Below are 12,338 nucleotides of genomic sequence, written 5' to 3' on the forward strand. Positions count from 1 at the left end.
TAGTAGGGTGCTATCAGTTTCGATAGCTTCAATGGCCAAATTAACCACTGTCCAGGCTAGGCTTCTATATCAACAAATGAAGCAAGAACCAAATAAAACATATTTAGAAAATGGACCACTGTAGTAACTGGCCTTTTTCACCTATACTTGATGGCAAATTTATCTGAAAAGATTCATTAGTTTCATAAAATAAAAAAGGGAAAAATGGAAAGATTGCCAAACAGAAAGCTTTTTCAAAAATATTCAGTTTGAATATTCAAACCAAACTTTAGCAAAATTAAGAGATGGAACATTGCTTTAGGTCATGCTTTGGGATAGTTCCCTAAGGTGACAGTTTGTTTTATTTCAAATTAGTTTTTGCAAACAGCCGAATACAACACAAACTTAAAACCATCAAGCTTTCAGTGCTTCTCCTGCTTGAACAAGTTCCTCGAGTTTCTTGTTAATCTGAGCCTCTGTCAAACCATCCAGACGAACATACCTCTCAACACCCATGTCTGGTCAAAGAACCAAATGCATGCAATCAGATAGGTAGGAAGATCAAGACAATACCAAGTTAATGTTCAACTAATAGCCACACAACAGAAGAGAAGTTGAAGATATATTGGCAATGTAAGATATAAAGTATGTCAGGAATGCTTATCAGACAACTCTCTCTTACAGATTAAATGCAGACAAATAAAAGTACAGAATACACATTGAATTTATCAAGAAACAACAAAACATTCATGAATTCAACAAGTTAAATCTTTCAGAGCATGAAACTCTCTACCCCAGACAGAGTAGAGGTGGCGCATATATCTGATATAAATAAAGAATACCTAACTTGTCTAAAATAGTGTATTATTTTTTTTTGCAGTGTTGTTAAAGGCATGCCTAAGGTGCGCTGAGGCGGAAGGAACTCTCAGGTGCAACCTTAGTGCCTCGCCTACAAAAACATATGCCTTATATGCACCCCACTGAGGCACAAAGGCATAAAAAAGGTGCACCTTCATGATTATATATGCGTCGTGCATATGCGTGTGAACATTGGTGACTATATGTTTGTCTTTTGTGTGTCATATGCTATGATGATTGTGTTCTCTAAGTGAGTTGTGTGTGCGTGTTTCTGTTTATTGCAATGTTTATTTATGGGATTGTTTGTGGGCATGGCTAAAACTATTTAGGTGTTTATAATTGCTTCTTATATGCTCTAATTTTTTGTGCTATTATTTTTTCGAATATATTTAGCCTCACAAATCATTAGAAGTGTACATACATGTATGTGTGTCTAGCCTCATATAAATGTACGGTATGCATGTCTATACATATGTACATATGCACATGCACATGCATGTGTCCATATATGAGTGTACAAATCTACATACAAATATAATATATGTATACACACACACATACGATGCATGATATGTCTGTTACATATATTGCACCTTACTTTGCTAAAACACATACCTCAGTTTGTGCCTTGTGTTTAAGCTCCAAGAGACCTTGGCAACTTGGTGCGCTTTGAGCCTTTAACAACTTTTTATTTTTCTTAACAGTTGGATGCAGTTAACGTGATACTAAGCAATGAGGATAACATCCATTAAACTAACAGCAAATCAAACACCATCACTTCAGCCAGATTAATTTACGTGACATAGTGATAGACTAATTCTAAGCAGCAACATATCACAAAATTGTATGGCAAGAAAATACACAAACACCACCGAAATTCAATACAACTAAGATCAAGTAAAATAAAGATTGAAAATTCCATTAAAATGGTGCAAATAAAGTTTCTTAATATCTATAATTCCTCTATCCATAAATTATGCTGCCACACTCCTCTTCATGTCAAAATGAGATCTCTTCTTCACTCATATTTATATATTTATTAAAATAAATCTGGGTTCATCCTCTTATATTCGTTTATACTATTTTTTTTTTTTTACTTTGAGGAAAAAAAAGAAATGTAAAGGATGGGTAGAATCACCATATCTCGCCCACAGCTGAGGCTCAACTCCGCTGCATTCGCGGATCAAGATGGGAAGCTTGGGATTTAGGGTCTTCAGATCTTTGTAATTCCTGTGCACAAATTCCCTGCAGAACCGTATATAGATAAATCAACCAATCAAGAAGGGCGGAAAGAAATCAGAAGAGAAACCCTAACAGCTTTTCCAATCGCAACAACAAAATTCGTACCTAAAAGGAAGGGAGAAAAAAAATATACCGGGTTTGGGTGCTAGCGGGCGAAGTCTGGCAGTAGAGGAACCTGAGCTCCTTCAGATTTCGAGAGAGACGTCCCCTCCATGCCATGTCTCTCCGATCCTCTCCTCCATGGCCTCTTCCCGAGAGTCATCTTATAGCCCGTCGAGCAACGGAGAGTGGGACTCGTATTTCGCACGTGAGTTGCACGTGATAGCAGATTAGATGGTTGGGATCCGTTCTGTTTCGGCTGGACATTGGGCAGGTCCATGTTTCTTGGGTTCAATATCCGGACCTGGGACCGGGTCTGGATGGTTCGCTTCAGAGCACGCTGCAGACCACTGTTATGAATATGGATGATGTGCTTTCTTGTTTGATTTTTTTTTTTTTTTTTTTGGTACTACAACGGCAATTCACACCATAAGCGTTTAAGTACATTCAAAAGGATCAGAAAGAAGTAGCCGATGAAAGAGTAGAGGAGCACACTCCGGACTCTTATAGCAAAATTCTTCTGAGTGATGTGCCACATAAAAGGCAACCCAGTCAGCCGTATGATTTTGATCTTAGCAGATGTATGCTTATCTAACTAAAATTAAAAGTAGACGTGTGATGCAAGGGTTATTTATTCCGGTAATATCTGATGCTAGAAGTCAGATATTTTATGATGGTTCTTTTTTTTCCTTTCCTCCTGTAGTTATTTTGTTGCTTTGCTTATTATTATTATTATTATTTTCATATAGATTATAGATTGGCATAAAAGCAGAGAGGTGATCACAGGTTTGGAATAATAAACTTGCCGGTTCTTGCTTAATCCACCAATGCTAGAACAGGTTGGTGTTGTTCTTGTTTCCCGTTTTCGTTTTTCAAAAACCAAATAAAAAATGGAGTAGATTGAATATATATCATGAAACCTTTATTTTTGTTTGAAATTGTTTTTCCCCTCTTCGGAGCTTTTGGAAGCAAATTTTACTGCTTTGAAAAAAAAACAGTGGAAAAAAAGGATAGCAAAAAGTTTTGTGCAAATGTTATCTTCAATGGCAATCTTCATATAATATTTCACTAATCTGTTTATAAACAATACACAAAACCAATTATGATGCCTATAGGTCCTAAAAATCATTAGATATTTGGGAATCATACAACTCTTGAAAGTCCTCTATTATCTAGCCAACTAATAATCAAAGTTTAAAACCTTAACTTTTATCATATCTTCAGCATCTTTTGTTGTGAATCTAATTCATGTCTTACAGGTATTCTTTTGGTACTTTGCAAATATACCTTTGTTAATATGACTTTTACATATTTACTATTTGAAAATTACTATTTGTTTGTGTTGCTGCTCAAAACATGATATGACGGATGGATGAGTTGATGAGCAAGCCACTCTGCTCGATTAGCCTAGAAAAGCGTTGCACTGTGTTAAAGCTGATCTGCAACCACAGAAAATGATTAGAGGGTCATTAGAATATATCAGACTGGGAATTCTCTGATGCTTAAGTCAAGCAAAATTTCAAGAAAAAATAGGTGGAATGAAAGAGACATAAAAAAAGAGTGTGAATCTGCATAATTAGAATTACATGCTTCGACGGACAAGCACTTGAGTTCTTTCTATATCTACTGATTGGGGCAGTTAAGATATTTCTTTTTAGATGCGTCATGATCGAGCCCCTTCCTTATCCGATGATTTGGTCAATTATGATATTCCATTTTGGGTACGTTGAGATTGCCGAGCTATAACCAATCATGCTGATTATTTAAAGATTTGATTGGCCATTGATTTTTCTGGACACATATCGTTGTCTAGTTGGCAGGATGAGCTGTCAAAAATCTTAGGAATGACGAATCTGAGTTTTATCACTTGCCCCCTACTTTCAAGCTCGAGCTATGCTTGCTCGGTTCAGGTGAAGGAAGTAGCCAATTACTTATCGAGCTCGTTTGGTTCGCGGGAAGCATTTTTCCTCCAAGGAATATGATTCTTAGGAAAAAAATTTCTAGGAAGAGAATGCTTGGGAATGTACTTTTGGCATGTTTAGTTAAACATGAAAAAGTGACAGATTTCCGTAGTGCTTATGTTTGGTTGACCATCCACTTTTCTGGAAAAGTTATGTGTAATTCCTATTACACCCTTAATAAAATTAGGTCTTTATGCCTCTTTAATGCTAAAAGGCCTTTTTGGAGAAAAAAAATAAAGATGGAGTGATTCCCGCCTCATGGGAAAGTAACTTTTCCATGTTTCTCATGGAAAAGACTTTTTCATGAAATGTGGGAACCATATTCCTATAGAAATACAACTTTTCCATCTCTCTCTTTTGAAAACTTCAACAAAACAAGAGGCATCTCATTACTTTTCCGTTGACCACACTTTCCCCTCTTCTTTTTCCGCGAACCAAACGAGCCCATCAAGTGAGCCAACCGAGTGAAATTGGAGCTATCAGATCATCCTTTCTTCTAAAAACTTCATTTAATAACTAGTATGAATTTTACGGAGCCGGTTCCATTTTTAAAGCATCATGCATATGGATGGAATTTTCGCCGCTTCAATTATTCCTTCTCGCAGTTCTAAAGAGAATCGATCCGTAAGAGCCCACAACCACCAAATACCAAGCTTATATGTGGCAGCTGGTGATGATCGAACAGGCATTAGGATCAACATCGTTCAAGGCTCTATATAAGGGGCGGAGGCTTGAGCCAGTTCCCTCCACTTGGTGATTGTTTACCATGTCTTAGAGTAATCTATCTAGTGGAAACTTTGGCTCCTTTTTTCTTCCCTTCTCCAGCATCCTTCTATCAGTCATTTTTTTCTAGCAAACCTCTATAAATTGGCTCCTTCTCTCTCTCTCTTTTCTTCTCCATCTCCTTTAGCTGTCATGATTGCTTCGTTTGAGAGTGAACTCCCTACCCATCAATTGACTCCAGCTGCCTTGTCCCTACATTCCGATGGCTCTGGCAGCACCAAATTGAAAACCAACAGTCTCAACACAGAGGAGTGCATTTTGGACTCGGACAACTTAGACCAATTTTAAATAGGCTATCATGCTCTAGCTAGCTTCTACTTAGGCAGCTTGAAGGTGAGAGGAGGGCTAATGCCTGCTATCCTACCCAGGTTATCCTTTATGAGGAGACTTTGAAGGCTAGGTTGAGCCCTTTTCTTTCTTCTTTTATACTTCTTCTCAATAGTTTCCAGTTAGTACCTACGAGTTGGTCTCTAATACATGGCAGATTATTATTGGTTTTTTGTTTCTTCTATCTGTGTATAGTATTCAGCACAAGTCGAGCTATTCCATACATGCTACATACTCAAGGAGCATCCTACCGAACGGGGCTGGTGGTACATCTGTTGCCTAGCTATGCAGCCCAAGAGAATGAGGATGAATTGGATTTTTCAAAAACTTTAATTAAATGCAATAGAATTAAATGTTTAACAAATGAATAGTAATTTCAGCAAATGAGTACTTAAGTAAGTATGCAAGAAATTAACGTAAGTAAAACAAGCAAGCAAATATACAGAATTTATAGTGGTTTTAGTGCCAACCCTACACCTACGTCCATTCTCCAAGACTTGCTTCTTAAAAATTTCACTATAATGTCTAACCTAATTTATAGCACAATTGTTTTCTGAATTCACAACCAAATCCAATTGATTTTTTTAGGCAATCAAACAAAGCCTTCAACCGATTATTTTCTTGGACTCACAATCAACCTAGTTGATTTTTCTAGGAAGTCAGCCAAAACCTAGACCGATTATTTTACTTGGGCTCATAATTAACCCAATTGATTTTAAAAAAAAATCAACCAAAACCTTCACAATCTAATTATAAGTTTGGATGGACTTTTTTTTAAGTTTCAATTCCTTAAATTTGTTACAGCAAAGTATGAAAGAATTTAAGCATAATAAAGTACAACTCCTAAACAATGAATACAAAACAATAAATGGAGTTTGACTCTATTGGTTTGCTTTGATTGCTCTTCAAGGCACTTCACCAACTTTTTAGATGTTGAAGATGTAATCTTTTTAGTTCGCAATAAAAGCTCTTGAATGATGTTTTCTTTGAAGCTCTGCTTTTTTTTCTTGCTCTAGTAGATTTTTCTTTGTAATGCTTGATCTCTTTCTTTTTCTTTGGTGTTACCATGTATTTATACTCTTTGAAGATGGTTAGAATATTTTTTTAGCCATTGGATAGGTAATAGAACCGTTGTAAGATGAAAACATCCATTCTAATTCATAAAAAAGTAGCCATTATTGTTGTCTGGGGTAGAGGGGTTAACTCGCCATTTTGTAAGGTCAAATCGAGATTTTCAAAAGTCGACTTGTGATCTTCATGAGTCATCTCGAACTTGCTTTTATTTTTGTTGTACTCTATTTTTCATCTGTGACACTTGTGGAGCTTGCTCTCTAAGTTCAGGAATCGACTCGTCAGATGACTAGGATCGACTCATTGCTTTCAAGGGTCGACTTTTTAACGGACTAAGTTTTACTGCTTTGTGTCTTTCAATTATAGTCATTCTGGGGTCAATTCGTCTCTTTCTTGGGTTTACTCTAGTTTGTCTGGAGTCAGCTCTCTGCCTTTTCTTTGTGATCATACAAAGGTCGACTTGCATTTGTCTTTTAATACTAATTTTATTAGAATTATTTTATCTCCTACTCTCTTCATATCGATAACCTTATCTTTTAAATTCTTATTTATAATAATTATTACTCCATTTTTATTCCTATCTTTTCCAATATATCAAAGTTTATAATCTAACTTACAAACACTTTTTTTCTCCTATCAATTTAGTCTCTTGCAGGCAAGTTAATTCTCCCCCTAGTCATTGTATCTATTAGTTTCATCAATTTTTCTATCAATGCCCTTATATTCCAAGTTGCTAAATGATAATACTTTTTTGGCCTAACTTATTTACCCACACTACCTATCTGTTAGAGTATGAGAACCCTTGTCTACGTCCCACCATATTGCGAACTAATGTGGTGTGTCACTTCTAGAGAATGCTTAGTTAGTCTTTGCTTACTTTCTACTATATCCATAGTCTAATATAGCATGTTGCTGGTAGGGAATGTCCCAGTGATTTTCTTATATAGATTCATATTTATAGGATATGACTATAGTTTTATACTAGTTGTTAACGTACCGCAACCCTCCTTCTTTATCTAGGTTTGGGACTGGCTATGAACAAAGCATAGGTGGAGCTAATTCTACTATTTATTGTACTCGCCTTTAGAACTCGTAGTTGAAACCAACTAGTAATAGTTACAAGCAAAATAAGCTCAATTATTTACTCAAAAATGGATGATGAGTATTAATAAAGAAAATATACTATATAGAGAAGTAATATATCAAAGTCCAATTTTATTGTATCCCAATCATCAAATAGATAGTTTTGGAAATAAAAAAAAATTGTAGATAACTAATCCTCATCTTGTCCCCCCCTCTCCATCCATTCGATATGGCATTTTTTTAGCACCCTAAATTTCCAGCAAACTTATTCCCCTCTATATCCTTCTCTCTAAAGCCTTATGCACCTTCGGTCACTATCATTTTTTATATTGATTTACTATTATTTAATAATTTTTATGTGATTTATATTTTTTTGCTGCTAGATGCATATTGCATGTGCATGTATGCTAGTTTTTTTTTTTTTCGGTGACACATGTATGCTGGTATTTATTGCATATTTGACAATAAAATTTAATGAGACCCAAAATATATCCGGTTGTAAGCCTCATACTTGTCCAGATCCAATATTTACAAAGATTGATCCAAGGTCAGTCCAAGGCCCTCTAAACCTCAATAGACTAAGAGTATGCATGGGTCCAATTGAATTGATTTGGAGCTAAACTTGAAACTAAACTAGTTTAAATTTGTTTTCTAAAATCGAAATCAAAATTAAAACCGAATCGACCAACTATAAAAACAGCTTGAAATCAATTCAAAAAATTTAGTTTGGCTTGGTTCGGTAATATATATATATATATATATATATATATATATATATATATATATATATATATATATATATATATATATATATATATATATATATATATATATATAAAAGAGACTAGATTGAGCCGGTTTGAATATATATATTTATATATACATATATATAGACTGGTTAGATTAGTTTAGATTAGTTTTTTGAAAATCCAAGCTGAAAGCAAACTTTGAATTTTTTTCGGTTCTGAATTTCTCAAACTAAAATCAAATGAAAGTTTAAAAATAATTAACTTAAATTGAACCGAAAAAACCCGATCGGATTAGATTCGCAGATCGGACCATTTTTTGCACACCTCCGCAACTGACCCATTCCTGCCCCAAAATAGTGCCTAGGGTTTAAGGCCCGGGCATCCTTGGCTCCTTGCATCCATCTCCCCCGTTCCTCTATAAAAGCCACTTCTCTGTCCGCTTTTGCTTGTTCTTCCTCCGGCGGCGACGAGATGAGGGAGGTACGCTTCTTCGCTCTCCTGCTTGAGGTCCGATCTAATGACGGAAAAATCTTTGATATTTTATTGTTTATCTTTTAGTTGTTTATCTTTTTGGTTGGTGTGATGGATATCTCCGACGATGATCACAAGAGTAACTTTCGTTCTTCCGAGGGTGGCGATGATCGCCATCTATGCGGAAAAACTTATGGAGACCTGAACTGAGGAGACCCATCCATCAATTGAATCGATACTATTTATTTATTTATTTATTGTTATCTGATTTACCTTTTTAAAATTCTGTTTAATTATAATTTCCGGTGATGATCAGATCAAAACTTTCGTTCTTCCGAGGTATTTGTTGTGCAATGCGGAAGATTCATGGAGACCTGAACTGAGGATACTTGTGTCAAGAATTTTTACTCCTCGATTTTTCTCTTACTTTTTGCTGTTATACTTTGTATTGGATTAACGCGATTATTATGCTCTTTGAATCTCTGTGAAGATCATTTTTTGAGATTAAAATAGTGGGCTGACATCATTTTGATGAATGGAATTATCTGTTTCTGAGGGATTTATCTGCACTTGCGTTTGAGATAAACGTTATTCCGTTTTCCCTTTCAGGATCACTATGGGGTTGCGCACGAAAGCTGATCTTTTGTGCAATGCCCTGATCAAAATTGCTATCATTTCTGGGGTTTGTTATTATATTCCATTATTAGAAATTAGTGACTTGCATTTTTGTTTGACTAATTTATTTCTTGGAGCCGTGTTTTCCAATTTCTGCCATTCTTAATAATTGGTGTCTAGTCGTTCAATACTTCACTCTATACTAGCTTTTAGTATTGATTTATTTTATCATGCTTAATTACTTTAGAAAATCAAAATTAAAGGTATGGCCTTTCCAGATGAATGGGTCACTTATTGTTTTATTCAAGTTAAAGCATGTTTTATTTTTCTTCTTTTATGATGGTTTTACAGGTCATTTACTGTCTATTAGGTGCTTTTGTTTGCAGTTCCTGATTGGGGCCAGGATTTTGATTGGTAGAGTAAGTTTGCCCGAGGATGGATCTGTTTTTGAATTTTTTATCTGAAATATCAGTTTAACATGATTTATTATAAAATACTATTATCCATATCATTGTAGTATTTATAAAAGTATATTGCCCTCACAAATTCAATCAACCTTGTTTTCATTTGATTCTGTGTTTAAATATGGTGGTGTCATGCCTTACAGGCTCCTTTTTCTATTTTAGACGTGTCTGGAGTCATATTCAGGATTCAACAATGCAAATTCAGGGTCATATTAAGAACTTTGGGTCTTTGTTTTGTTGTAATTGGCAGTGGGTGTTTTACTTGGGGAAAGATCGAAATTGTAGCTCTCAACTTTAATATGTATTTATACTGCTTTTTACCGTGATATTGATTTCTTTGTTATTTATGTTGCTATTCACTAGTCAGGTAATCTTTACATTATCTCTTCAGTTAAGGCTGGCTGCAGCTTCTGTTGTTTGATAATTTCTTAAGGGATAGTTACCAAAAAAAATTCCTTAAGGGATATTTATTTTGCAATATTTTAAGTTACATGTTTCTTTGCAGATTCTGTGTTTATTTCACATATGAATGATTTCAGATATCATGTTCATTACTCTATTTAACTGGTTTAATGTTATCGATATTCTATTGATCTTTTGAGGTCCAAGCTTCCAGTGATTGAACATAACATCAGTTTCAGCCTTATCTGAACAATGTATTGATGTTGAAATCTCAAATTTGTTCTGAGGGAGCCATTTACTTGCCATAGTTTACAAAATATTAAGCATATAGGCGTGTCCTTACTATTTTCTTTTGACATGTCCTTACTCTTTGCATTTTCTTTTGCTTATCTTTTGGGTTTTCACAATGGGTCGAAGACTTGCTCGCTGCTACCACCGACAGATCAAGAACAAGCCTTACTCCTAAGGCCCTATTTGGGGGAGCTGTTGGAAGTAGAGCTTTTGAAAGTAGAGTTGTTGGAAGTAGAGCTTTTTGAAGTAGAGCTTTCAGTGAGCCTACTGTTCCCATTGATGAGGGTATCGACTATCGATCCACCTGCCCCCATGAAAATGCCTTTAGTAGAGCCAGAGATTCCTGTGAAGCATGGAGTTAGGAATTTCATGGCATCATTTGACTTTCAGCTTCCACATCTAAAGAGCAACACAAGTCACGCTATTAGTTGGATGAGGAGCAGATGAGAACCATAGTTGAGCAGGTGATTTCTGGGAGAATTGCTTCCAGAGCTGTTAGTCAGGGGGAGCAGAGACACATGGTTCATTGCCTACGGATCAGAGGATGGAACCTCATGTGTCTTCATTGACCTAGATGGTAGTTGAGTTGAGGCACAACATCTCGGACATCCACTTCTTGGTGACCAGTCAGCTCAGAAGGACTGGAGACATTGAGAGGGAGACAAGGACCTTGTAGACCTCTGTACAAGATGAGATCAAGCATTTTACTACAGAGGCTCAAGGGATTGGAATGGAGATTTTGTGTTTGCTAAAGGAGGTTTGGGACGAGTTGCGGTGACTGATCGAGTCTCTTATTGCATCTGCATCTACTCTTGTTGCAGTTATTTGTTGCTTTACTTAGGAGATGAGAGTCAGTCGACCTTTTTAGCATGGTCCCTCTAGACCATCAGTCCATTGGCCTAGCCGCTCCACTATTTAGCATCCCCATCATAGCTCATCTTCATCCTCATCTTCATCTTCTGATCAGTCACCTAGGAACCTTCATCTTCTTATTTTGTATAGATTCTTAGGGATCTTAGAATTACATTTTATTATATGTACTTGTAAAAAACAAAATACAATGAAGTTATCCTTTTTGTTTATGCCTCTTTGCATAATGATGTTACTTTCTAGTTTTAGTTCTTCCATATATTGCTATGTATTGTGTTCTTATATTGTCTTTATGTACTTTTGCTCCTATGCTGTTCTTATATATTATGGACTTGTGGGAAGTTTCGTGAATGACTTTATTTTGACGGGTTTATGTTTATGACTTTGTCTTAATGCAATGCTGTTGAATTCTTACTTCTATAATATGTTCAGTTAAAAATGCAAAGCAATGAAGCTATCAATTTTGTGTATATGCCTCTTTGCATGTTGCTTACTTTCAAGTTCTTACTTTCCATCATCATATCTTTTTCATTATCACCATGATAGTAAGAGAAGGGGAAGAGTTGCTATATTATGGCAGTAAGGGATAATCAAAATCTTGAAAAAAAATTATAATATTGAAAACTTGCAAAATCTTAAGGAAAATTTTTCAAAGAATCTACAAAAGGATACAAAATTTCAAAGAAAAAATTGAAGGAAATGTAAATCAATAGAACTTGAAGCACTATTTCTGCATGATTTAATCATAATTCGAGCACTATTTTCTTGTGATTCAATGAAGGGTATTAGTGAATTTCATAAATTACCTTCTATTTAAAAAAAGATGTTATTTTTTTAAAACTATTTTTTTTGATACTTAAAGATTTTGTCATTATTAAAAAAACAGAGATTGTTTACCTAAATGATTTGATTTTAGTGGTACAAAATGTTTGAGTAAAAAGTTTATTAATTACCTATTTAAAGTGTACTAGAATGCTCATAGGATGCTAAGAATATATCAATCCAAAACTCTTAATATGGAAGAATGAAACCCAAGTTAATGAAGTGCTGAACTAAGAGGAGTCAACCCCAAG

General features: G+C 35.3%; 1 protein-coding gene, 1 long non-coding RNA gene and 2 other non-coding genes across 4 annotated transcripts; 3 read left to right on the plus strand and 1 right to left on the minus strand.

The window, feature by feature from the left end:
- Positions 1-213: 213 nt before the first annotated feature.
- LOC103721489 (NADH dehydrogenase [ubiquinone] 1 alpha subcomplex subunit 2) lies at positions 214-2,343 on the minus strand. The gene is made up of 3 exons (XM_008811730.2): positions 2,213-2,343; positions 1,976-2,082; positions 214-497 (listed from the first exon to the last, which is right to left on the minus strand). The coding sequence occupies exons 1-3, from the start codon at positions 2,296-2,298 to the stop codon at positions 394-396; spliced, it is 297 nt and encodes a 98-aa protein (XP_008809952.1). The 5' UTR covers positions 2,299-2,343; the 3' UTR covers positions 214-393.
- A 5,937-nt stretch (positions 2,344-8,280) lies between these two features.
- LOC113463684 lies at positions 8,281-11,477 on the plus strand. Its single transcript, XR_003388402.2, has 2 exons — positions 8,281-8,632; positions 8,940-11,477. It is a non-coding gene; the product is annotated as an uncharacterized LOC113463684 (long non-coding RNA).
- LOC113463686 lies at positions 8,741-8,839 on the plus strand. Its single transcript, XR_003388404.2, has one exon. It is a non-coding gene; the product is annotated as a small nucleolar RNA Z159/U59 (small nucleolar RNA).
- Positions 8,922-9,012, plus strand: LOC113463687. The gene has a single exon (XR_003388405.1). It is a non-coding gene; the product is annotated as a small nucleolar RNA Z159/U59 (small nucleolar RNA).
- Positions 11,478-12,338: the final 861 nt, after the last annotated feature.

This window comes from Phoenix dactylifera, unplaced genomic scaffold, assembly GCF_009389715.1.
Source record: "Phoenix dactylifera cultivar Barhee BC4 unplaced genomic scaffold, palm_55x_up_171113_PBpolish2nd_filt_p 000214F, whole genome shotgun sequence".
NCBI lineage: Eukaryota > Viridiplantae > Streptophyta > Magnoliopsida > Arecales > Arecaceae > Phoenix > Phoenix dactylifera.